Below are 27,179 nucleotides of genomic sequence, written 5' to 3' on the forward strand. Positions count from 1 at the left end.
ATTGCTTCTTTTAATGGGTCTTCAAATCTGCACGCTTATTGAATCTATTATATTCTAACAATTTCAACTTTTAGCCATCTAGGAATAATGTGTTTGACAACTCCAAAATAAGAATTCCAGAGAAAATGAAATTTCCCAAAGAAATAAGAAGTTTGAAATCTCTTTTCTAAGCTGAACAACAATCTCACATCTCTGACTAGCATTACTACTCGTGATCCAAAGTTCCTGTGAAAAAGCAACTCAGACTAAGCAACATATCAAAATGCTGAGACTAAAAATGTTATCCTGGAGATTTATTTTAGTATCTCCAAAGGCTGAATGACTTAAGTTTAAGAGAGTTATTTCAATAGACTCCGGCAACTAATTCTGACATTTCGTTTTGAGAAGTTAGAGCTATTTTAAAGTGAATGTGCACAGATTACACCTTCATCTGAAGTGAAAATGCATCAGTATGTAGCAGTGATATCTGGAGGGAACTGTGCATTTGGTGAGTAATACTGGTTTTCATTTCTTGGTTCCACCAAGCTGAGGGATGCATCCCCTTGTAGGATCCAGATATTGCACAGAGGAGCCAAGCACTGCTGCCCAATCCTGGACATCCAGAAGAATTCCTGGCTCAGCACCAGCAGCCAAACCCAAGAAAGAAATCATCAGTAATAAATATCACATGTAAAAATGCAGGGGTGTTTGTAAGTTATGAAAATGGCAGCACTTACATCCTTTGTTAAGTCTTTAAAGGCATTGACCACTGGATAAGGCAGCACTTTTCTTTGACAATGCTGAAGTCCCAAAGTCCCAGAATGGAATGAACAATTTGTAATCCTGAAGTATTGGAATGAACTAACACCAGAACTGAAAAACTGTTAAATCTCCTTCATTTTAGTGCTCTGGGTATACAGCACCAGATTAGGCTTTATAAGGTGACACCTGCTCAACGGAAATATACTGAATATTCCAGTTGCGTGACACTTTGCTATCACTGATGATCCCAAACTTCTTCCAGCCTCTGAATTTCATGTAAAGATTTGAACTTGCACCAGCTGTGAATGCTTTCAAAATGCAAACTTCTAAATCTGAGTTGCACAGATAATTTAATAGAGATGTCGATGGGCAACTCCTGACTCCCAAGCTCATAGGTAACATTATTAAAAAAAATTCAGAGTAAATTTAATTTTTAAGAAGTGGCTGATTCTAGGTTTTCACAATATTCACATAGCCCCAAATGATTATATGTTGTATTTTGCCATTTCTAATACATGAAACAGAGTGAAGTCTGTAGAGACATAGGATTAATGCAGGGGAACTCAGACTGAATCATGGCAATATCCAAACTCTTAGGTACAAAACAAAAAGAGCTTTCTGATAAATGGCAGGAATGAAATGAATACATAAACAATTCTGATTTTTGCACAATAGTAATATATGAAAACAACATACGGTTCAGAACCAGCTGGTCCTCTGTGAATTCAAATGGCTTTTCTATATAAAAAACCTTCTGCTGGAATCCAGGGACACATTCTAAATCTTCTGCACATGCAAGCAGCAGAACCTGAGGGAAAAAAAAGCAGAAATAGACTTTTAACATCCACTCCTTCATCCATCATGTTGGCTTCTGGGAACCATAGCAGGTTTAGGCTCAGTGCTCATAAAACAAAACATTGGGGTTCATACTCATAAAACAAAATATCCATCACATCACACTTCCCCTTCAAATCTTGCTAAACAATTTTTTTATGTAAGGTTTTTGCTTTTATATATATGGGCTGGCATTGAAATTACAGAATAGCAGCTTTCAAGGTGAATTTCAGTTCAGAATATCAATAAAGAATGTTACTGGTCCATTAAAATACAGGATGTAATGTTGCTCCTAAAAATCGCATTTATTTAGGTCTAGCTAAATACAGCTGGACCTAAATATATACTGAAATTAAGCACATGCAAGTTGATTTGAATAACTGATAAATTAAGAGCTGCAAATCTGTCTCAGAGTTGATCACCAAGTTGCAGAAGAGATTCTATATTCAAGGGTAAAGTCTCACAGACAGAAGTTTCATTTATAAAAGAAATTCTTTGCTAGCAAGTATAAACTGTTTCTTTCCTGTCACTCTAAGCCACAGTTTGTCCATTTTCCCTATAATCAAAAGCTTGTTTGCACCAAGGGAGGACTGAAAAAGAGAAGTGTGAATCACAGTGGAGGTGCATCTGAAGGTTCCATTGAATACAGTTTGTGTCACTTTTAGTACACGGTCACCCAAGTTCCGTGTCACCACAGGAACATCAAAGGAAGAAGCTTAAAAGCAAAATAAAATTGCTTAAGAATAGGTACAATTCTAATCTTGGACTCTCAAGCATTTATCCCTGAATAGAGAAAACAACCTGAAGGGTGTTTTTCTTGGCAGCTGTTAAACGAGAGCATGGAGGTAAGAACGGTCAAGAATGAGGCAGCAAGCAAAAAAGAAATTACCAGAAAGTTTAAAAGGTTAAAGAGAGAGGCAAAAGGAGGCAAGGTTAAGAGTAGGAAAAGCCAAACCATATTTTCCAACCCATATGTGTACAAGTGCATTTTCAGAAGTCCTTTCTGCTTTGAACATCTAAAGGTGTTTTACGAAACCTGACTTTGAGGTGGTGCACTGGCCGCTCTGATCTCCGAGTTGTTATGGGCAATCTGCTGCTTGTCAGGCAGCCCCAGTACAAGCAGCTAGAGAGGGCACGTGTGGCAGCCAGAAAGGAGACAAACACAGGGGTTCTGAATGACATTTGCTCCTAAATTCAAGTGCCTCTGCACAATGGGTCTATTTACTCAAGATATCCTCAACACTCAATTACAATTTTGGAAATAAAGTTCTTCAGGGGTAAAATGAAGACAATTTCTCCGCAGTACTACACCAGTGAATGCTGAAAGCTCTTTTCTCCTTCACCAGCTCAGGTGACAAACACACTCTCACTTCTCCCAATGTACCAGCAGCATCTCTCAGTCCCACCTCCACTCCCTCATCATCCAAGTCTGCTGACCTTGACCCTAAAGAGATGTGCTGCAATATTTTAACATCTGCACGTTTCCCTGTTCCCCACCACTCACAGTCTATTTGCTAAATCACAGTGATACGGGATCTGCTCTCTCCCTTCTTAAATCTCCCACTCATTTAAAGTCTTGTGTGATCCCATTTCCAAAATCCAAAGGCAGTTATGCCCCACCTGGTCTGCATTAGTTGTTCTTATGGGAACCAACTGCTGGATCATTTGTTTCATGTCACTGGCAGTTGCTACAAAAGCTTGGCCAGAAGTGCCAGCAGACTGCAAGAAACAGCCAGAATGTTCCATGGCAATTAATCTGGTGGAAGGCAAATGCAGCAGATGGAGACCTTTGCCTTCCATCCTGACCTGCTCCACGTTGGAAGGATTAAGCAAGAAAGAAGAGAAAGATTTAAAGTAATACACCAAGAAAAGTGCAATACACTTGGCTGTTATTAATTTAGGTATCATCACACTATTCCTGTCGTTCTTAAAAAGGTTTAAAGCCACAGCTCCCAATCCCTCATTCTCTCAATGACATTTATATATTGATTTTATTGGAGATTTTGGGGTTCAGAATCTCCTGTCTCAGCAGGAGACACCTGTGACTGTGAACTGAGATATTCAGAGCCTGCCCTGAAAACTGTGCATAAAGCTTGATTACTGATTGTTACAAAACCTGCCTTATATGCATTTCAATGGGCATATGCACAGGAAGAAAGGCACACATGCATCTGCTGCACACATCTTCTGCGTGCACAGGTGCGGGTTTAAAGTACCTGTCTTTCTGACTCGGTGTTCCTGGATGAATATGCATAAAAATGCAATCACAGAGGGAGAAAACCTCTTCCCATCTCAAGATGCAAGCAAAGTTATATAGTGAGTCCCCACCAGAAAAACATCCTGAAATTTATCTACAAACAGCTCTTCCCCTAAAGGATTAACGCAGCAAGTAAGAGGCAAATCATGTTCTGCCCTCCCAGCTACTCAAGCCTTAAAGCTGGAACTCTTGTCTTACAGAGCTATAAATAAAAAGCCTCTTTGGACATCATCATCTATGGCAGTACTTAGAGAAGGGAATATGTCTACTTTATCAGATTTGTGACAGTCTGAGTTGACTTTGAAATCTGGGCAATCTAAATGGGTCATGAGTTAACTTCTGTAAGCCTGGTACAGAAGCCTCATATAATAGAGATGCAGCAAATAGAAAATGACCTTTACTCTCTTTGAAATAATTACAAGGCTCAGGCTTGGCCTTGCTGTGAAATGGAACATTTTATTCCACTTGTGCAATTCCAGGCACTTTCTTCTTCTCAATGTGTCAGACAAAATGTTAAATCTGTCATCACATGGACAGTTTTTAATTAATTGTCTTTCAAAAGGAAGATTATTCTTTATTTTTCTCATGAAGAAACTTCATGAGAACTAAATGTCTATCTCATTAAAATAATTTCTGTTAAGGTTTTTCACAGTGGGGACAGTAGTCTTCAAAAATATCTTGAATAAAATAAGCCAGGCAGATATGTTTAAGGCAAAGAGATTTGTTCAAGGCAGAATATATTCTGAATTTGAAGATGTAGATTTCACATTTTTTGATATAATAAAAGAGTTTATGAGCTGATAGGTGCCTAAAGAAAGACTTCATCTATATACACTGTAAATAATATTTAAATGGCATATGTAGAACTCCAAGTATACAAATATTGTTCACACAATTAGTCAGGAGCTGGGCAATTAATACAAAAAGATCCTTCACCTGATACCAAGAAAAAAGACAAATTCTGGAACAAAAATGACAGTTATGCAGCAAACAATTTGCTCATGAAGATCTAAAAGGTTGGAAGTCTGAAAAGCAAAGCAGAGTGGTGACTACTCAGACCTACAGATCCTGTGTTCACCAACAAGCAAAATCAAAGTTTTTTTGATTTAACCTCCTGCTTTTCAGAAATGTACAGAGCAAAGGCTCAGTTTTGAAACTCTGACAATTTTTCTCTCAGAATTTATTGCCAGTTTGTGTAAGGAAAGGCTGTAGTTCGGATAACTCCTGTGCTAGTCTGGCCACTGTGCTAGAACTGTACTCCTGGAGAGATAGCAAGCCCAAGAAACACCTTTTTTTTTCAGTTAATAAACCAGCACACACATGCTGGTGACCTTGACTGACCTCAACATTTGCACTGAAGGCTGCTTACATAGGATATGGCTGGAAAGCAAAAAGTAGAGCAATTTAATACTGTAGTGCAGAGGAAATGAATAAACTCCCTGACGCTAAAGTACCTTTGGGTGTCACGACACCTCAAAAAAATAAAGTCCTTCTACTTCCTCTTCTGGTGACTAAAAGTCATCTCAAAAAGGTCTTTCTAAAGAATATCAGAATCTTTATGTTCTTTTCAACTTGCACAGTTTCAGTTTGGCCACATGCTTGCTCTGCAAATGAATTTTCTCACCTTTTGCTGTGTACACCCTCACATCTTCATTAGCCTTACCTTTAGGAGATCACCTAGCCCAGAAACACAAGCTGCAAAATATTAATTGCATTTCACACACACATTCTTATGGTGTGAAATTCATCCTTGTGTAAGGCTTTATTTAATTAGAAATGTAAATGGTGCAGACACCTGTGAAAGCCATCTGCCCAGACAGGAATTCTGCACAGAGTAAACAAATCTCATTGCAGAGGGAAATATTCTGTAGGGCCACATTCTACCTTTGAGTTCAGGAGAGTAATCTGAAATGAAAACAAATCAACAAAGAACACAAAAAGAAGGAGCTAAAATTGAAATCACTCTCATTTTAACTAAGAGAAATAATTTCAAGAGTTCAAAAATTATGACCTGAGAAATGAGTTTTTAGTTCTGGTTGTTTTGTTTGAACTTTCTGAGGTTTTTTATCTTTCAAAGTATGGTTTTGGGGTTTCTTTTTTATTTGACTCATCTACTTGAGAAGTGGGTATCGAAAATTTATGCTTCTGAGCTTTTCTGTGGAAACATGAGAACCAGAAATTTGCTTTTTGCATATGAAAACTTCATATTTTCATAAGAAATACAGTGATCCTTGGAGCCGAGAATGGAGAGAAAAAAGTAATCAGAATAATGAGAACTGCCAACACTGAATGAAATTGCTCATGACAAAATATTTTTATCATGCAGATGGAGATCTTTGAATCTTAAAACCTTTTCCATGTTCAGGTGCTGCAACACCAGACCCACCAAAATGGATAGGGAGGAGGCCATCAGAGATAGAAACAAGTGATAAACAGCACACAGTCATAGGGAGATGATGAAATTTGAAGTCTTCTCTCTAGATTTAAATGAGGGAGTTATTCAAATGAAATTAACAGAGGGATGCTTAAAATAAAGAGAGAGCTGCTCTAAGTAAGGTTCTGATTCTGCATTACACAGACTTCAATTAGAGTGTCAGCAGGTCCTAAGGCAATTATTTCATCAAATCACACACACAGACTGGACATGAAGTCTTCGGTGTCTTCTGTGTTTTTTAATACCAACTGGAACAAAAAATTACCCTAAAAAACACGAATAAATTATCCTCTGATTGGCATAATTAACAAAGGTATTTCAACTTTGCATAAAGGGGTGTTGAGTTATTAATTTTGGCATGTGACAATTAATTAAATGCACAGTTCTTTTAAATTATTTTATTTCTAGGATGCTATGATTTGGGGCAATTTTTTATGCAATATTTTCATTTTTGGGGGGAAGCTTTCACTGTTTCAAGCTTTAACTGCTCTTCTTTCTATCAAGATAGAAGTTTTTAAAAAAAGACTGTTCCCAATCTCTACAGCTCTACTTCCATATCTGATAGAGAATTCCAGTCATTTTTGTAAGAAATGCTATTAAGATTTGGCACTAAGATTCTTCAAGGATGATAAATATCCTTTTAAAGGGCCTACCTATCCATTTACTGCACAGCTCTGTCCTGAAAGAGAAAGTCACACTCGGAGTAGTGAAGAGTGGGCTATGAAAATGCAAATTAGAACGACTTTATTGGCTTAAATGAATTCAGTTCTCCCGTCACCGGAGCTGTGTGGCTGCGGTAGGCATCCATTAACTGGAAACAAAATGTGACAAACTCTTTTGTGAGACCATCTACCACAGGAACTTCCCTTTTACGAGCACTTTCCTTACATACCTGTGTTTATTATAAGGATTTTATTGCATATTCAGTAAAAGGTGTGCATCTCTCTTGGCACTGGGAAGCTGCTTAAGTTATTCGAGGAGCGATTTGCCAGCGGTGGTGTGAGCTTCAAACAGCCACTCGCCGCCTGAAATTGAGGAGCTCTGCAAGAGGCACCATCATTTTCTTCAGAAATGATTTATTCATCTTTTTTACTGCTCCCAGGGTCTGTTCAGAGATCAAAGTGACCACAGAGCCCAAAGTGTTTGGGGTGAGGAAGTACAGAGTACAGGAGCACTTTGACAGCATCCCCATTTCCAGGCAGAGTTGGGACAATCCTCTCTCCCCAGCCACTTTTCCTCCTCTCCCAGTCATCACAAAGTTCTATGAATCCCATTGCCCACAGGATGATGTAGCTGGAAAAACAGGGCCTGGTGTGAGACACCCACAGTCTGCACCCCAGCCTGCTATGAAACTGCACCCTAAAATAAGCTTTTTAATTAATTCTAACTAGCATATTTTCCATGCCTCAGAACGTGAGTTAGCTTAGATTTCCCTTGACTTGGGAACCAGAGAAGCCCTGGAGACATTCCAAACCCATCTGGACATATTCCTGTTGCCTGAACCAGGTAACCCATCTTGATAGGAAGGTTGATTTGGATGATCTCCAGAAGTCCCTTCCAACCTCAACAATCCTGTGATTCTGTGAAACCCTTACACAGGATCCATCTCAAGCAGGCACAGTGATCTGCTGGCCAGATTGCTTGATCTTGATCATAAATAATTCCTACATTTCACAATTCCTGACCCTTATTCTGATGGCCATTTCATATCTTCCAGAATAAATTTGTTCAGGGTCAATTTATAGCCATTTATTCCTGTACAAGTCTTGTCTTTTAACTAAATTAACCTTTGTCCCCTCTAAATCTTCAATTTATTGAGCTAGACAAATCAAACTCTTTCCATCTCTTTCTATTTGGATACATCCCTGTGATCATCTCAGTAATATTTCTTTGTGCCTGCTTAAGCTCCACCTGTACAAAATACATAAAGAATTCCAGATAAATGTTCTCCAGGGTCTGGATAATTCCCTAAGCCCAAAACATGCTGCCTAATGTTTCCTAAAATTCCTTTTGAAGTCTTGTCATGCTGGTGGCTCGCAATCATTCTAAAATTACCCAGCACACAAAGATAGATGAGACATTTGACTTGGGTGGAGGCATGACCACCATTCACCTACAACAACGTTAAGCGGCTTCTGCAATCAGAGCCAGGATTAATCTTTATGAAATATAAATACAAATGCAAGCCCTCATGCATTGTTAAATCAATTTCTGATCAAATGGGAACCAGTTCTCCCCATGGTCAGCAAAGATCTTCCAGCCCAGAGCCCCAGCTCAGCCTTCTCTCTCCATACACCTTCCTAGCTGAGGTTCAGGATCTGCCCCAGGATCCAACAGAGCTCCCAGCTGAGAATTTGTACCCACATGGAGTGCAGGATCAACTTCCCCTTTCAGCTATTCAGATCTATCTGGACACTGCTCAGATTTTTGTGATCCAGGGAATGGCTCTAATCCTGCTTCATTAAGTATTTTAATGATTAATAACAGAGACCAAAACCTGTTACTTGTGCACAAAGTAAGTAATGTTTTGAATTACTCAAGTATCTAACAAGTAAATAACTACCCATCATGATTAATAGCACCATTTAACACACGAGGCTCAAGCAAAAGGACGGGTTGGGCTCCAAGGTTATTTTTTGTTTATTTTTAGGCATTATGAAAGAAGTAATCATGTTTTGCTGAAACCCATACACCACCGGAATGAGATTACAACTGGTTAGCCTATTTAGAGAAGCTGCATAATAAATTCATTTTACAGGGCACAGAATAATGCAAATGAGCCATTCAATAGCATTCCTGCACCAGTGAAAGAGGCATAAAGAAGAAACATTGAAAGTCAGAGTTCTGGACTGGTTGTGCTGCAAGGTGTGGAATTGCTGAAACCTAAACTGCCTTACAACAATAACCTTTTTGGAAGATCTGCTCATACCAAACATTTCAGTTATTTATTGCCTAATGAAATAAACAGGTTGATCCACTTTTCCAGCAGTAATGGCTTCATGAAGCATTTAGATGAATGAAAATATGGATCTCTGGTTCTCTAAAAAGGAAATAAATTTAAAATTGTTTAAACTTATTTAAAACCCCTCACATGGAGTTGCACGGGGCAAAGTCATTATTCCACATAGGAAAACACCAATGTGTTAAAGAAAAAAAATTAAAATCATATTTCTTACAGCAGATAGTGGGTTTTGGATAGGATGGCTGGAAACTCTAAGGAACATGATACACATTTAATTTCCCAGCAGCGTGATAGTTATCAAAAAAGAAAAAACAACCTTCAACCTATTATTTTCCTCATATTCCACAAAGTTTGAGTCTAAAGCAATTATTACTGCAGCACAAACTGAACTCGGTGTAACACTGAACATCTGTCTTTTGCACTGCTAAGCTAAAACTGAAAATGAGCTTGCTGAAAACAATCTTTGAAAGTATAACATGGATTTAAGGATTAAACACAAACTCACTTCTATCACCTTCAAACATTACAAAAACAGAAACTAACCCCCAGAACTCATAAAAGTATAAGGACAAGTGAAAATATCTGGTTTTCAACTTCAAAAAAAGATTTGTTGAACGTTTTCTGACCTTCCCCTAAACACTCACAAATGCAAGATTTTTTAAAAATTAATACTTTCAAGTAAAATCCCTTGACTCCAACAAGGTTATTGGAGAAAAAACAAGTCTAACATCGAAAGACTAATAATAAAAACTGAGAAATTTCAGTTATTTACAAGGAGCCCAACACAAACCTCTCTACTAGTTTAGACAAGGTTTTATTTGACATCAACAGGAAGAGGACAATCCATCCTGCAAGAAAAGCTATAGAGAACTTTTTCACAAAGGTATCTGTATATCACATGGTTACTTTTTCTTTACAGCAAATGCTACTAGAGTGATAATAGTATAAATGGTATTAAAATAAATAGTTTTGAGGATTGGCTTCCTATGAGTTTCTATTCAAAAACCAAGCTCAGAGGTGAACTCATAGTAAGGACAGGGCTTGTAAATCACCTTAATCTTTTTTAGTGGGTCAACACATTCTCTGTCTTCTCATCTGCTCCTCATTTCCACAAAAATTTTGTGAGCTGAGCTTAGAAATCTTCAGTGCTCGTTTTTACGTGATTTCACTTTCTTTTCCTGAAGAGCAGTAACTGTACCTCAGTAGCAGTACAGTAATAACCATACATGGATTTAATTCATTTTGACCAAAGTTTTGGCATCCCTGCTCCTTTTTTAAGTCCAGACCTTATGTATTAACCTACAAGTAGTAATCCTCAAGCTCATGGAGCCATCTAGAAATAAATATTAAAGGATTAAAAAAACCAAAACAACAAAAACCAAAAAACACCAAAAAAAACCCACAAAAACCCACAAACCCCAACCATGTCTTTTTGGCTATGTCAGCTGCTCATTGAGGAGTACTTTTAATGAATTGCAAAAACACAGTCGAAAATTAAAAAGAACTTGTACCAAACTCTTCTGAGTGAAAGCAACCCTCAGGGGAACGACAGCAAGTGGTTCAATATTTTTGAGCTCATCACAGTCAAGCAAAATGTCTAAAACTTACAGGCTCCCTTGTGTTAACAGTGACATTACATCAAGAATGACCTTTCCAAAGAAATAAAACCCATTAATGCTAGGAACAGATAACTATTAAAGATCAACACTTAGTAGCCAAAGCAGGGAGGGGAAAAAAATCAGTCTGGTAAGTTAATTAGAACATAAATAATGTGAAACCAAGACCTTGGTCCATAACCCTCTCTCTTATAATTGCTTGCAATTTAAAAGCTGAATGAAATCTTTTATGCAAAAGATTCAACTACTGACCTCACATGTATTAGGTAGTCAAAGAAAACCCTGACACATTGAGAATGAGATCTCAGGAGTATTGGAGAAAACCTCAGTAATACTCTGTTAAATACTTATTTCTTATTTCTTTACAGAAGAACTTTTTTTTTCAACTATCAAGGAACAGTGCTTCTGGGGAACGTGGGTAATTGCTAAAGATGCCAGGGGGATTTTTTTTTGTTTATTGTGGAAACAATAATCATAGAAAATGATCTGCAGCCATGAGAACAATATTTTCCTTAGGTGAAGGAACAGCTGCCAGTCCTGGGGCAGGAGAACAGACATTGCATTCCACAGACTCCACCATGGAACCTCTACAGTAAACTATAATTTGCTTTTGGAATCCACTGTTTAAATGAAGTCCAGTTCCTGCAGTGGTCAGGAAGCCACTGTAGCCTCTCCACTAAAGCCTGAGGATGGCACTTCCAATACATTTAATTATTTTGTAATTACCTGTATTGACCAAACAAATCAGCTGTTCCATACAACATTCAACAGACACAAGCAATAAACATAAAACACATGAGAAGTTGTGAAAAATGTAAATCTCTGCCCTGGATCCTGCTTTAGTAATAATGATAATAATGATGATGATAATAAAGATGATGATGATAATAATAATAATAATAATAACTCAAAATTCTTACAGCAGGATATGTGACGTTTGATTTTGGAATGTCCCACCATCACTACATGGAACAGAGTAAAATATTAATGTAATATTTTGCAAGTTTATAAAATCAGATTGTTTGGTTCATTTTGACAAAGTAAAACTATTTGTGTTGTACATAAAAATGAGAAAATTTTAAGAAAAAAAATTCAAGTATCCAGTAATTTAAAGGCCCTTTTCCTTGTATATAGCAATTTAAATTTACTGGAGCACTTCAACCTTTTTTTTTGGTATGTGCTTCAGCCTGAAAGTGATTGGGGTTCTGCGCTTGCACAGTATAAAGCAATTTAAAATTATTCATCTGCTTCAATTTTTATAGGTACTTTTATTTGAAAATGATTGGGGTGCTGATCATGCTCAGCATTGAACAATTTAAAATTATTTAAATGCCTTTTTTAAATCAATGCCTAATGTTTGGGCCTGAATTCTAGGAGGCTATAGCACATTATCAGGCAGTTTAAATTATACAAGAATATTCTGATTTGCACAATCTTTCATCTCCTAAATAAGAATCAGTTTGCAAGGGTGAAAGCATAAACCATGACACTTCAAAATAAACCAGCATTATGCAAAAGTAGAAACCTGATTTTTTTCTTATTTAAATATTGTAAGAGACTCTTTTTCCATAATCAAATTCCCATGCCTTCCTACATCTTATGAAGCAGGAGCATTTCTGAAGCTACATATATTACTATTTCCCTAAACTGATATAAACTATTTCAGAGGAGGAGAACAAAGTTTCAGTGAAGTCTGAGTCCCTGAAAAAATGAGAAGGATTTATTCCCACAACATTTGTCTTATCAGGCATTTTATCAATCAAGCATTCAAGTCCTCTGTTTAAATATTCAGTTCAAGCACTTCTAGTGCAAGTTTATGGTAAATAAATATTAAGTATGTCAAAATTCAGGTTGGACTTCAAGGGCATAATTCCTGATATAACAGGACAGATGCACCAAAATCTGTTGGGTTTTGACTTTTAATTGATAACTTATTGTTCCCAAGAGCAAAGAACATAATTTGCTTTTAAGCATTTATCTATAAAAGGAGAGGAAGTTGAGGTGTGAGATTGGCAAATGGTGCTGGAGATGTACCAATGGAGAGCTGAGACCTACAAGTGCCAGGTCACAATTTTAGTGAATCCTCCACTTTTTTTCACGTCTGGTATCCTTCATCACTGCTCTCACAAGGTGTTTATATTTACTACAGAAATCCAGTCCAAGTATTTCATACCTCCCACCAAGATATTCAACAAATATGGATGTGGACTACACCTCCAGTTTAAAATGGGATATCCTGGAAAGAAAAACTTATTGACTAACTTTTTCCTAAGCCTTATCTCCACATCCTGCTTATCAAAGCAAATGACGTAGAAGAAACAGGACAATTTCTCACCAAGAACAACAATCCCGTGTTCCTCTGCACATTCGTATAGACAGGAGCTGGCCCTCAAAGGTATTGGCATGCCTTACTAATCACAAGCTTTTAATTCTGCCTCTCCAATTTCAATTAGTGAGTAAACACTGACATCCTCAATTGCGCCGCGCAGAGCTCCCCTTTATCCAGTTAATCATGTTCACTGCAGCTATTCCCCAGGCTGAGGTTTCTGAGCTCTCAGATTCTGTAAATCCTCAGCATTACATCTTTTGATTCAGGAACAAAAATACTGACACATCTTATCGTTCAGAAACACGTGTCCTGGGCTTGGGAAGGAGCGTGTTCTCCTCTCTCCCCACAGTCAGCTGCCACACTCCCATGTACAGAATTAAGTTGCAAAGCATCTCTAAACTAATCTGGAATATTTTGCGTAAGTTAAACCTCATATTATAGTAATTAAAGTAGCTGTGAGAAACCGTAATTAGACTAAGTGTCCAACAAATATTAATCAGTAAAGTGATATTCTGTTATTAAGAAGCAGCTATTCACAGCAGGAGTTTCTCTTGTGGGAAACTGGATTAGGAATTTAGCCAAAATCAAACCAGAAGGCACAGCAAATTGGGTCATTTGAAGCCTCGTTTTAATGTATAAATGTTTTCACCTATATTTCACGCCTTTGTAGTGCCATTTTAGTGCAGAAGGTATAAGCTGGCTCCAGGTTTCACTCCCAGACCTGTTGGTTATTCCCAACACTCCCAGTCACTGTGATAAGGATTTCCCTTCCTCAGTTCTAATCCACTCCAAGGGACAAACTCGGGCCACACCACAGGCAAACCACTTAACCTCCCCTTGTTCCCCCATCTGTAAATGAAAATAATGCAATTAACACACAAAGCAGGGAGACTGTGTGGTTTGTTTCAGTAAATTCATCAAACTTAAAGAGAGACACCTTCTCTAGAAGACAGAACGGAGAAATAGCTACAAAACGTAAGAATTAAAAAGTTGAGACTCCAATTTTTTATTTTTTTTTTTAATTAGGCTGAAGTAGGTGAATTTATAGGTATATAGTTAGGGCAAACATCCAGGTATGTTGTCTTTTTCAGCACCATGGAAAATTATAACAAACTTTCAGTTCTGTGATTTCCAACACTGACAGAAAGTTCTTTATTGCTGAAGAAGCAGCAGCGAACAAAGCCCACCACCTGTGGCTTCCAGAAGGCTCACATTCTCCAAATGGTGAACTACAACCCATCAATTAAAACTCATTCTCCAAGTTCACATATCCTACAATGTTGTCTTTTCCCTTTTGCACTCATTAGTGCCTTGACAACGGCAAAGGCTTCATTAGTAACTAACAAAAAGTCAGGTTTAATACACAAGATTGAAGAATAAAGCCCTTGAAAGATGTTTATGCTGTGACAGTGGCTTTCAAATGCACGCAGGAGATAATTTTACAATTCTAATTCAAAGTAGAGATCTGCATTATAAGAAACAAAGGAAATTTTGAAAAGCAAAGCCATAGTGCAAATGACAGGATCATCTTAACCTCTGCCAACAATTAAATTACAATCCCTTATTGCATCCATTGGCCACAGAAATAAATACCAAGTAGCAAGAGGAGCAAATATTATATGGAGCAGATGGAGAATGGGAAATTGTTTGATCAAATGTCTGGGAAACCACTCATTTTTAACTTTTTACTTTTAAAATAATAGCGAAATCAAGAAAAGTAGACGCAATAGATGGGGTAATAGGTATCTACTGGTAGAAAAGTTCCTGAAAAGCAAGAGTTTGCTGCTATAATTTATTCTCATGTAGTGAGATAAGAAGGCACTTGCAGGTTGGCTCTGGTTTTTTTTCTAATCAACTGATAAAAAACTAGAGGAAAAACTCTGGGAAAATCAATTAGCCTAAGGGGGAAAAACCACAACAGAGAGCACCTGAAGGAGAAATGAGGGGGAAGGCATGGAAAAATTGTCCTGCTTGCTCTGAAAGCTCCCAGGAGTTATTACAGGAGGTGTTCTGTGGTTCTGCACTCAGCCCCCAACAGCTCACAAACCTCTCAGGCTCTGTCCTGTTCTATCCTGTGTAAGAGCATCAGGGTTTCCTGGCATCCAGTTTGTTTCACTAACATAGTTCATGTTGTTTCCTTGCTTACCAAAACCTGTTAAAAGCAGGCAAGAAAGAAGAAATAACTGCTCTTTTTTCATAGCTTGCTGTAGACAGATTAGAGGACAGAGAATTCATTCCATCAACCAATAAGGGCAAAATCCATCCTAACCCCTAAGGAAAGTCTCGTGTTTGAGAGAGCCATCCCATTTATTTTTATTTAATCTTCTTGCCTTTTCACTTAGCAATTTCTCATTAGCTACTCCTCTGTCCTCAATTTGGGTTCTCTCTGGTTTTGTTTTAATTTCTGCTGCCTTATCCCCCATCTCAGAGTCTGCCAGGATTATGGGACAAATGAGACTCATGTCCCTGAATTCCCTCCAAAGCCATGACAGAGACAGGAGCATCCACCCCACTCCAAGGAGTGTCCAGCTCTAAAGATATAGGTGGCCTGTGTGCTTACAGGTAGCATTTTCAGAGAATTTTTCATACCCTTGCACACGCAATCATATTTGATTCCAGTTTCCCCTGGAAATTGCACTGCAGCTGCCACACCAGACCAACACACTTTATAACCTTCACCCCCACAACAATATTAATTCTTGCTGAAGCACATTTAACACATTAAGAGCTAGAAATTATTAACTTGGTTAACTCATTAATAGACACTGACTTCTAAGCTGAAAGGATGCAAGAAATCAGTATATGAGTAGGGCTGTGTTATAAGATATCAAGGGAAAGTTTTGTCAGGGAGAAAATTTCTCCTGAATAATTGATATGCACCTTTGTGCTTGTGAAGAGCTCAGGGAACAAACAGAGTCCATATCTTTGAGGTAGGTCACTATTAAAGCTCTTCAGTGGGAGACCAAAGGACCATCTGAGACTAGCAAACAGTAAATGGGGAACAGAAACGACATTAAACTGTTGTTTCCCCTGGGATCCAAGCATGAAGAAAAGTAACACTTCATAAAGAATAAATTAAATAAAACTATTCTATTCTGTTAATATTAATCGTATTTGTTGTCATCTGTTGGGTATAACTTGAAACAATAGTCTAAGGACTGAAATGTGATTTTTTCCCCTCCCCTGGGCAATATCAACTGCTCCATGGAAGTAACCCTGGAACCATAAAAACCAAGAAAACATTTTGTAAATTCAGAAGTGTGTGGGGAAAAAAAAAAAATCCTAGAAGTGTCATATCACTTTGTTTTACCATTTTTTAAGAAAACAAGCAGTTAACACTCCCAAATCAGAGTGCTTCGTTTTTTTAAGAGCCAAATTATATGAATTCATTCACATTAGCTGAACACTGTACTTCAACTGCTGTATGAAGACCTGGAAGCCAGGAATTTTGTCTCTCTCGTCGTACGTCACAGGAGCTCCACCTGAGTGGCCTCTCTGGAAATGTTCCAGCCAAACTGGCTCCGTGGATGAGGCACCTCGAGGCCATCCAGCCTCACCCCAAAGCATTTTTAAACTGTCACCAAAGAGAGAGTTCTTGTTTAATCTTTCAGTATTAAAGTGTATTTGCTAGAGGTGACACAGTCTAAAATACACTCCCATCTCTGATTTCTAAGTGGAGGAGCAAAAGGCAAAATTCTCTAGAAGAAATCAGAAAGGACACTTTTGTTTCCTGTATGGCTCCATGTCATTGACTCATTGAAGTATGAGTTTCTAGTTAATTTTGTCAATGTTTGTCATCATTATAGCAGCAATTAACGCCTGAGTTAGTTAAGCACAGTCTTCTACAGACACACCAAGGTGGCACAAACAAGACACGACAGTAGTGAGGCATCCCAGGACAGGCAACACTCTGAGGAAGGAGGATGAAGCTTCAACCCACAAAGAAAGCTGCACAAACACAACAGATTTGTTTCTAGTGCCCAAACTCCCCGAGTGCGGCAGACAAAGCCTCTGCCCAGCTGTGGAGATGCTTTTCCAACAACCAAACAAGGTGTGAAACTGGTATTGTTTTTTCTTACAGAGTAATCTAAAACAAACAGAGGAATAAATCTTGTGGGACAAACAGTAATCTCAAGAGCAAAGACAAGCATTTCTAAGCCAGGGCCACATTTTGAAGTATATCAATTACCAACAAGCTGCCTACATAACTTCCTAAAATGTTACAAGCCAGACCTGTGGTCTTTGTCTAGTTTTAATGTCCTGAATGGCAGGTAAGTTTTGAGAAATCTACCCCTTTAGAGTTTTTTATTTGAACTATTTGATCTAGAGTTTAAAGATGAATCCAGCTATAATAGCACCTCAAATTTACCTGACCTAGTTTCTACAAAACTACACAGTAAGCTACGCTTTCATCATGAGTGAATGCTCACCAAAGTGGATCCTGGCAAACAGGAATAACTCATGAACTCTAAAGGTATTGAAAGATGCTTTCCTTCTCCATTATCCTCCTTAGTTTGTATTCCCCATTATATTTGGGTCCCCTGTTGTGCCACAAAGAATGGTGAACGTCTCTTGAGCATAAATTAATGCCAAGCTCCTGCAGCAGTTTCTTGCTTCCCCCATTCTCGCCACAACACCCCTGCTTTAAGCCTGCAGTAATTGTTTTGCTGTTACCTGCTCCTAGAAGAAAGGAAGCTTGATAGCAATGAATTGAACTTGGCCTTTGTCCCCTTTCATTGTATCTGCCTACAGCAGACAGCAGCAAAATGCAGCTCAATTAAACACAGCTCTCTTGTCATCACAGAAACAGAAGCTCTTCTCACAGCAGAGGCAGGAAAGTTTTGCCATGACACCCCTTGTTGCATTTGACAAGTTTATTCAAAAGCAAATATTTCAGTGGGGAGGTCTGTCATTCTAATCGTGTCCTTGATGCCAGAGCAGCTAATGCAATTTCAGCTCCCTGAATAGGAGGGCTCTCGCTTCCAGATGTTCTATTGTGCCTTGCAGACAACAGCTGACACCAAAAGACAGGTATTATGAGTATTTTTTTCCATCGTTGGCTTGCTCCTAGCACGGGGTTTACAGGCTGCTTTGTTGATTCCTGTAATTCTGATGGGCACAGTAGGAGCCAGTGTAATGCTATCCCTCTATGGCTCTGCCATAATAGCAGCAGAGAGAGGGCAAATGTACTGAGCCAGGTGGCAAACTTAAACAGCTTCTCAATAGCTCAGGAGCAACTTAAAAGGGAAAAAAAAAAAAAAAAAGCTGAATCCGTGAATGAAGGCTCGAAGAAATTATAGAAATTGCCCTGTTTGTGCTTCCAGGACTCAAAGCTCAAACTGCAATGTCACAGGAGAGCTGCACCTCCTCTGCCTGGGGACAGGGACAGCCCTGCAGGGGACCAGGGGACACTGGGCAGGGCAAGGAGCAGAGCCTGGATATTGCAGCTGGCTGAGGAAAACAGCTGGAGAAGAGGCACCATGAACTTCAGCCTTCAGAAGCCTATCCAGCACATTCCTTGCCTGCTGCGGTGCAGCAAAGCTAAAAGTAAAAGAAAATAAACACACAAAGATGCAACTAAAAAAAAACCAGGCCTCAGCTTTTCCTCTTGCATGTTGCGCCACTGCCTAACAAATAAACTGGTTTCGTTTCATTAATTATGTACCAGTGTTTGTAATCAGCTTTTTTCTATGTAGCCTCTTCAAGTCCTAAAGAAATAAGCCTCACCATGAAACTGTTGAACTTTTTATCCCATTGGAAAATAACAACTAAATGCAAATAAAAAGCCAGGCATGGAAAAAAAATCACTAGTTTTAGCAGATAGATATTTCCCCATGTCCTTGGTTCTTAATACAAATATACATTATTTGAACATGCTGTTTATTGTCCAGTAGCAGCATGGTTCCTCTCCCCACCTGTAATTTGTGGTGTGTAAGCCACGTCTATTTGCCATGGCCTTCTGCTAGGAAATGAAGTGTTTTCCTTATAGGATTTCATTCTACATACTCAGGCGTGAGCAATCACTACATTATCACCTCACAAATGTTTTCTAGTTGCCAAAACCTTATGGAAAACAATCTGTTCTACTCATTTTCTCCTTCAGAATAGAGGATGTGTTATAAAGATCAAACTCTGATCCAAGTGGATCAGGAGTCAGCGATATTTGAGAAGTGACATCAGCACAGCCTATCCAATCTATTTCCTAAGTGCAGAGATGCATTCAAACACCTCACACTCAGCGAGACTGAAAGAGATGATAGTGTCTCAGCTTACACAGAGAATGATTATTATTCTCCAAGTGGGAAAAAAAAAGTCTTATTTTGAAGGACTGTAAGTGATCCTCTTTTCTCTGAAAGAAAAAAAGTAATTGCTCCTGATTTGCTTGTTATCAAAGCATGATGATACATCCTCTTCTTCTGTACCAATTCATGTCATAGACACACGTAGCTGTTCAGACATGCCACTTCTCATCCATATGCTATTTTCTTTGCCCAGTGTTTTGGGGGAAAAAATGCTCCAGCACAAAGGAAAGCAGGCAAAAATTCAAATCTGTGCAGCAATGCTAAATAGCAATAGAGATGTTCTTCCAGAGACTTTAATGAAGACTGCACCCTCCCTTGTTAAACATACTAACTAATGGGAGCAAATTAGCCACCTGGTCTGTATTCAAATTCCTTTTCCAACAGCAATTCTTTTGTAATTCTTTCCCCTGTTAATCTAGAGTTGAAATAAGAGAAAAATCTGAACAGCCTTAGAATACAAATTGCTATTAGCTAGTAATGTGGTGCTCCATCTATATGAATTATATTGTTTTTCTAACTGCAAAAGGAGAGGAGAAGTGGATGGTAATGAAGGCACTGTCCTCTAACTCAGAAAAGCGAGTCAAACCTCCAGCATTTGTTTCCAAATGTCTTTCAGAGTAGCTGGCAGGCTTCTGACTGACATCCATGAGGTTTGGCTCGGATCCCTCACAACTTTCAGGAAATAAATGTGTCTAACACAGCTGCCTTCCCTGCCTGTCTGATCCCCCAGCTCCTTCATTTACCCCATAATTTGGGGAGACAGATCCATCAGTCACGGCTCCCGGCGCTGCATTGCCTCGTGCTTCCCAATCCCAGCCAAGCAAGACCTGAGAAATCCTCCAGGCCGTGCCTGGATTTCCTCCCTTTCTCCAGCACAGAGCACACAGCCCCTGCTATAATAAATCATCCCCTGAAATGGCAAGTGACAGAGTAAAAACACTTTGAATAGGAGCATATTTACACCAGATGCGAACATAGGTCACCAGAAAGATGCTGAGAGTAAAACAGATGGAGAATCAATGAGGCAGAGAGCTATGGGAAAGCTCTTCTGGATGGCAGGAGCAGCAAAGGAGGCTGTGACTTGACTCTAGGAAGGGAGAGAGACTCTGAGGAAATCCAGGGAGAAAGCTGCCGAGGTCCCTATGATCTTCCTTTTTCTACACTGCCACAAGCTGCTTTTGAACTGAAAGATCTTAAGAAACGTTCCAAAACTTAAGAAAACCAATCAAAACCTGTCCAGAAATCATAAATGGAGTTGGGATCAGATAAGCCACAAAATATTTCCTCATAATAAAAAAGGATCACATTTCTTAGATCATGAAGTGAGAGTGATAAGTACCCAAACATCTGCCAATGCTTGCCAGGGGACAGCAGCACATATATGACATGGGGCTGCTCAATTTTACATCAATGCATAATCAAAGGGAGGATTTATGGTATCTCCTGAATAAAAACAAGAAAGAATAAATGGATAAAAAAGGCAAAATATTGTAGGACTCAACAGAAAAGAAGAAAAAAAGGCAGAGTATCTTAATAGAAGTCATAAATGGTATGATGAAATGACTATCACATATATATTTTATAATACTCATATGAATACTCCTTTTCTATCGAAAACATTTCTTGCTATCCTATGTTACACCTCAGCAAGTCAGAGCCCAGAGGGGAAAAAAAAACACCAAACTATATAATCATGTTCTTTTTCTGAGACTTTGAAAACTTAATTGACTGACATTGGTTTGTGTCCTTCCTTTTCCTCTTTGCAGTTCTGTTTTAGTTACCTACTCCCTAAATCAACAGTAGATGCTTCAAAACCCCTTTTTCATCATGGAACAGGTTTTAATATTTTCAGTACAATTTTACAAGAGCCAGGGAGGATGCAAAGCATGAGAACTAGATCATTCAATTGATCTTTTTATATCTAGGATGTATTTGCACAGTGGAGGCACACACCAGTGATCCAGGCCATGTTAGTCCTTGGAATTATCTTCTTTTTCAAGTTTCTTATTTCAAAGCCATATAAACCATATCTGATTTGATCCAATGTCTACTGGAAGTCTCTCCTTGGATCAGGTCACAGATAAGAGCCCTAAGAATTCTTCCCCTTGCCAGCATATTTACATTCAGCAGTTCCCTTTTTAAAAGTTCCCTAACCTCTCTGCTGTCCCAGTCCTCTCAGTTTGTAGTCATAGCCTTAAAAATGGGATTTGAGAGAATGTTTCTATTTATTTCCATGATAGTAATCAATCCAAAAAGAATCCAGAGCAATTAAGGAATAAAGCAAAGGTGTCACATAGATGTTCTATATGTTTGCTACTATATTCAGTGCTGAACATGCCAAGACACTGAGTTTTTCACTTTTAAATGCCTTGGCTCAGTGAGGGTCCCACAGTGTGAGGACAGAAATGGAGAACAATCATTTGCAAGAACATTCTTTAAGACAAGGTACTGTACTCAATTGAATAATGAACCACCAGCAGCTCCACAGGCAGTATTTTTCACTTCTATAAAGAACAAATCTACAGGACATTTTCATTTAGAAGACTTCGTTAAAAATTAATAAATAAATAACGAAATAAATAAAAAGACCTAACTTCAGCTCTAAATATTTTCTTCTCAACTAATACACCTTTGTACCAAGTCCTTTTGAGACTTATAAAAATGCTCTATATCAACATGATTTGCTGATTCCTTTCTTTCTCCTTTCCTCTCTGCCTTAAAAACCTCTCCTGGACAGACACAGCAATCCCATTAGGAAGATATCCTGCTGCCCGAAGATTTCTTTTCCACTCAGAGCACATGTCCCCACTCCTAGAGACGCCAGCTGCTGAGCTGACATGGAGTGAGCACACACAGCAAATAACCACCAAATAGGTTCATCCTTTTCACATTCCTGTGGTGTTCCCAGGACACTTTAGCCAGCCTTGTTCACCAACCCAGGATATCTCCTGCTGCCCACCAGCACAGAACAAGAGATTTTTCCCTTTCCCACTTTGCTTTCAGAGCCCATTTGAATACCAAGTCTACCTGTGGGGCAAACAAAAGCCACGTGTCACAGGGAAGAGCTGCCTCTGCCAGCTGAGATCCCACAGCAGTGATCCCATTGAGCCTTTAGTGAAAGAAGCCAGGAAATGTGGATGAAAAAATACACCAGACTGGTAACTTTACTCCTGAGGCAGCTTCCCCAGCCTTTCAGAAGAGAATCCCATCCAACAGCTCTTCTGTGCTTTGGATTCATGATCACAAGAAGAAGACACAATAGCAAGCAGGGAATTGGATCCTCCCAAAGAGGAACTCCTTGAAGGGCTGTGATAAATGAGAAAGATACAGCAAGAGAAGATAGTCTTAGAAGTCCTGTTGCTTTTGCAAACTCTGTGGTAAATCACTGGAGTGTTTCAGACTGCATTTTTAATTTCCCTCCCCCGAAATCTCTGTGCAGGAGGCTCTTCAATAGACAGAAGTCTTACATGACAGATGAAGTTTGAGACTGCTTTGGCTCCCTATAGCATTATAGTGATACTATCCCTGGGACTATTTCCAAGGAAAAAATTATAAGTCTTCTTGGAATTCTACAGTTCTTGAGGTGACATAGATTTTAAAGTCAAAAAGAAGCATGGTGATCACCCAGGTCCAAAATACTTCATACCAAATGGCAAATATTTTCCCTCAGTAATTCCTCCTTTGAGTACACTGACTTTAGCTCTGTGCACCAAGGACAAGAGGATGCTCTGTATCATTGAAATAGCCTACTTAGGGACTCTGCTTCAGCAAGGGATGCAAAAGTACTAGGTCAGAATTCTCATGTGACTGAAACCCTAAATATGAAGCAGAGCACGTGTAACAGAGTACTGAAACTCCCAACTGCAAAATCTTTAACATCTTTCCACTTTCTGGAAATGAGTTTTACCTGCCTCAGCCCAGAGAGGCTTTCCTTGGTGTGAGGCTCCAGGAGGTGGCCCACAAAAACTCAAAAAGGGTCCCTGTGATGCTTGAATCACATTGTGTATTTTAAAAAGAATAATCTTAATTTTAATCTCTACCACATTAAGTCATACCAACAGAGGAAGTAATAATGGGAAGAGCCTTTAATGGATATTTATTATTATTTCTTTTTTACACAGCATGCAAGAAGGTATGCATGCCAAAAACTTTTACCCTCTCTGTAGATCAGAAAATAGAAATCGAGTTCTGGTAGCAGAAACAATTTGGGAGAGAGCCAAAGAGACACAAATGAGATAATTTTTTGCTGAAACACAGAGCTGACCAGTTAGTTTTTAACACAGGAGCTTTTTATTAGAAAAGGCAGTTTTACCGAGAACAAAACAGTTCAAGGGCATCTATTTCTGTTTGAACCTCATTTCAGTGATGCCAAAAGAATTAATGTTCTGATCTGCATAATATTGAGTTACATAATGCCAAGGAATTTAATATTTAATATCAAAACCCAATGGTTCAGTAATGAGAAAATATGGCATTTAGACAATTCCGGTGGGTTGGTTGTTTGTTTTGGCATTTGAGGTCTATAGTAATTTTTACTGGGGAAATATTCGAATGTTTCCTTGAAGTGTTTCCCTTTCCTTCAGAATATCAATTCCCCTTCCCAGCCAGTGCTAATCCACCGCACTTAATTGAAATTTTGTTTCACTCCATCTCAGAAGTCCCAACCCAGATGCTCTAGACTTGTGTTTTTCCTAAGGGTGTCATCTATAATCATAGCCCAGGGAGGGAACACACATTACACCTCTGTTAATTCAGCAGGCAGGGGGAAGATTCCTCAGCCTGCAGCATCCTGGCCAGCAGAACAGACCTTGGTTAAAAGCCACAGGGGGATTTTCTACATGTACACACTTGGGTTTGTTACACGGTTCTTGGGCATGTTTATTTCTGATTTTCAAAAGCAGACACACCATTTCTCTAAAGACACTGGGATTGTTTTTATAATCAGATTGTAAATGAGTAATGCTAATAAACCTTCATAGAATCATTGAATTGTTTGTGTTGCCAGGACCTTAAAGCTCTTCCTGCCATGGGCAGGGACACTTTCCACTACTCCAGGCTGCTCCAAGCCCTGTCCAGCCTGCCCTTGGATATTTCCAGGGATCCAGAGGCAGCCACAGCTTCTCTGGGCACCCTGTGCCAGGGTCTCTCCACCCTCACAGGAGAGAATTTCCTCCTGAAATCCAATCTGCATCTTCTCTCCTTCAGTTTAAGGCTCTACCCTCTTGTCCCATCATTACCTGCCCTTGTGTTAATAATGCATTTCTACAGCGAGAGCTTATTCCCCAAAAGCATTAAGGTTTTCACCACTGACTATATTGCTTTTGACTTAATGTGATTACATGGGCTAAAAAGGTGCAGAAAAGCCTGGTTTTCATGGGTAATACTTGCATGCATGCAGTGCATTCCTGCAGGGCTGGATCTGCCCCAGGAGAGAGCTGCTCTGCTGATGCAGCTGAGCTGGCACCACTTTTGTTGTAGGAAAAAGCATGAAATGCAAGCAGAATTAAGAATGACCACGTGTGACCAAGCCCACTGAGCAGTGGGAGCCCAGACAATGGCACTGGGGAAGGGGAATGCAAGGCCACAGTAGGAAGTGTCAGGCAGAGCTGCCTGCTCTGCAATCAAGTGAAAAGCAGCACAGGGCAGGCACACAGAGCTCACAGAGGCACCAGAGCTGCTCCATCCCTCTGCCACTGCGCTCTGGAAAATTGCAGGCTCACCTCCTCCCCACCAGAGTTCACCTGACAGAAACACCCTCTAACAGAAATAACAGGATAACAGCTCTAACAGGAATACCAGAATGACAAAAATAACAGAATAACAGCCCTGACAGAAATACCCAGGACATCAGAAGTGATGCATGGGAGCATCTTCTGCTACATCACTCCAGTAATCTGATACAAGCCACGGCACCTGGGTGCCACACATGAAAATCAGCGTGATTTCGCTCTACCCTTAATTGCCATGCAGCATCTAATGCACCTCACTCTGATATTCCTGGCAGGAGACAACAATATTAGCTATGAAATCTTTAGGCTTCTGCCAAATTCACAAATACTGGCAGAGAAACCCAAGGAAGGGGCAGATAGGACTGGGAAAATGAGGAGTAATTTAATGCAAATGTTCTGTATGGCTCCCCAGGCTCCATGATTAGGGGTGTCAAAAAAATTTAGAGTGCTTCTTTTTAATATTACAGAGAACTGATTATTACTCACTGTATACAAGGTTTTTTTAAATGATTGTATTTTTCATAAGTAAGTCTCTCATTATTTCCTTCACTAAAATGTATTTTGCTTTGTGCTCAATAATTTCCCCCCCTAAGTGAAAGCTAATTCTTGACTTGTGATTTTAACCATGATTTCCTTTTACTTAACTTATTTTACTCCCTGGTGTGGTAGATAATGGTATATGTTGAAAAAAATAGAAAGAGGGTAAAAAGAGAGAAGAAAAGATAAATACTTTTGCTAAGGCAGGTAGGCATAACTAACTTACATTGAGGGCTAGATTGTTTCAAACCCATACCGTCTAATTTTCTGAGGAGAAAAAATGTTTAAAAATCCAATTCAGAGATTGATTTTGAAGGTGAAAGTCCTCCTGTGTACAAGGTGAGTGGAAGTTATATTTATGTTTTTGTCCACAGTTTCAGATGATGAAGATGTTGTTTGTACGGGTCACTTTGATTCGTGGAGCTGCTTGCACCTTACAGTCACTTTTACATAACAGAAATAGTCCTGATTAATTACTGAAAATTCCTGGATTAACAGCTGTGCTCTCATACACAGCTGAAGAGTTCATTAGAGAATTTAACCTCACTGCAATATGTCTAAAGAAGAGTAGAATATATTGAGAAAGAACTGTACCAAGATAAGAATAGTCTGCAGTCACCTGTGAAAACCAAAGCAGATTTTTACTTACACTATTTAATTTTTTCCTTCAAGTGGGACTGAAGGAAAGATTTGTTTCTTGAATCAACATAGAAAAAACTGCCAGTGAAAATTCATCCTCTCTGATTTATAAGCATCTTATTCCCAATGGGCAAAGACTTAAGTGGTAGCATCCAAGAGCTAATTCTCCACAGAAATAATAATCTGCTATCTACAGAAATGAATGTTTTCATGGGAATACAGCCTGAACTTCACCAAGGTCTTTGGTTTGGCATAACTTTGATATTCAAGCTGCATTCCTGAAGCAGAGATCAGTCTTGTGGTTAAGGGATTCCTCTGTTCAGATAAACCCTGGTGGTAAAACCCTGCAGAGATGCAGAGTGAAACCGTGTGGATCCTTCCTGCAAAGCTGCACAGCTTGGAGTCTCAGCATCGAGCTAACACAAGCTTCTATTCCACATTCCACATTCCATCATCCAGCAGTTGTCGCACGAGTTGGCCTCCCAAAATGTGATCTCCCCAGTGTCAATGTTTCTTTAGTTTGACTATTCAGACCTATTTTAAGATGCTGTATAAAGAAAAGATCAAGTATATGAGTAAAAAAAATGCTGAATCTTCTTCACTACTGTTAAAGTAGCCAGGAAAATGAAGCCAGATAGAGCCAAAGACTGAAATAAGATAGGATTTATGTAATGAAACACCCAAAGAAGGGGCATTTATGAGAATCTGGCTCTCTCTCTCTACATATATGAATATACTTAGTTCTGATCCAACTGATAAAAGCCACCTTCTCTTATTCAGGGAAATCCAATTCCTTAGT

The 27,179-nt window shown here is 39.0% G+C and overlaps 1 protein-coding gene across 2 annotated transcripts in view; it reads right to left on the bottom strand.

Moving 5' to 3' along the window:
* Positions 1-27,179, bottom strand: part of CDH13 (cadherin 13) — a 444,776-nt gene that overhangs the window by 357,173 nt on the left and 60,424 nt on the right. For both annotated transcript variants that reach the window (XM_066327533.1, XM_066327532.1), the window contains exon 2: positions 1,438-1,549. In XM_066327533.1, the coding sequence (XP_066183630.1) occupies positions 1,438-1,549 (112 nt within the window). The remainder of the gene's footprint in view (positions 1-1,437; positions 1,550-27,179) is intronic.

The sequence above is a fragment of the Sylvia atricapilla genome, chromosome 12 (assembly GCF_009819655.1).
Source record: "Sylvia atricapilla isolate bSylAtr1 chromosome 12, bSylAtr1.pri, whole genome shotgun sequence".
Lineage (NCBI taxonomy): Eukaryota > Metazoa > Chordata > Aves > Passeriformes > Sylviidae > Sylvia > Sylvia atricapilla.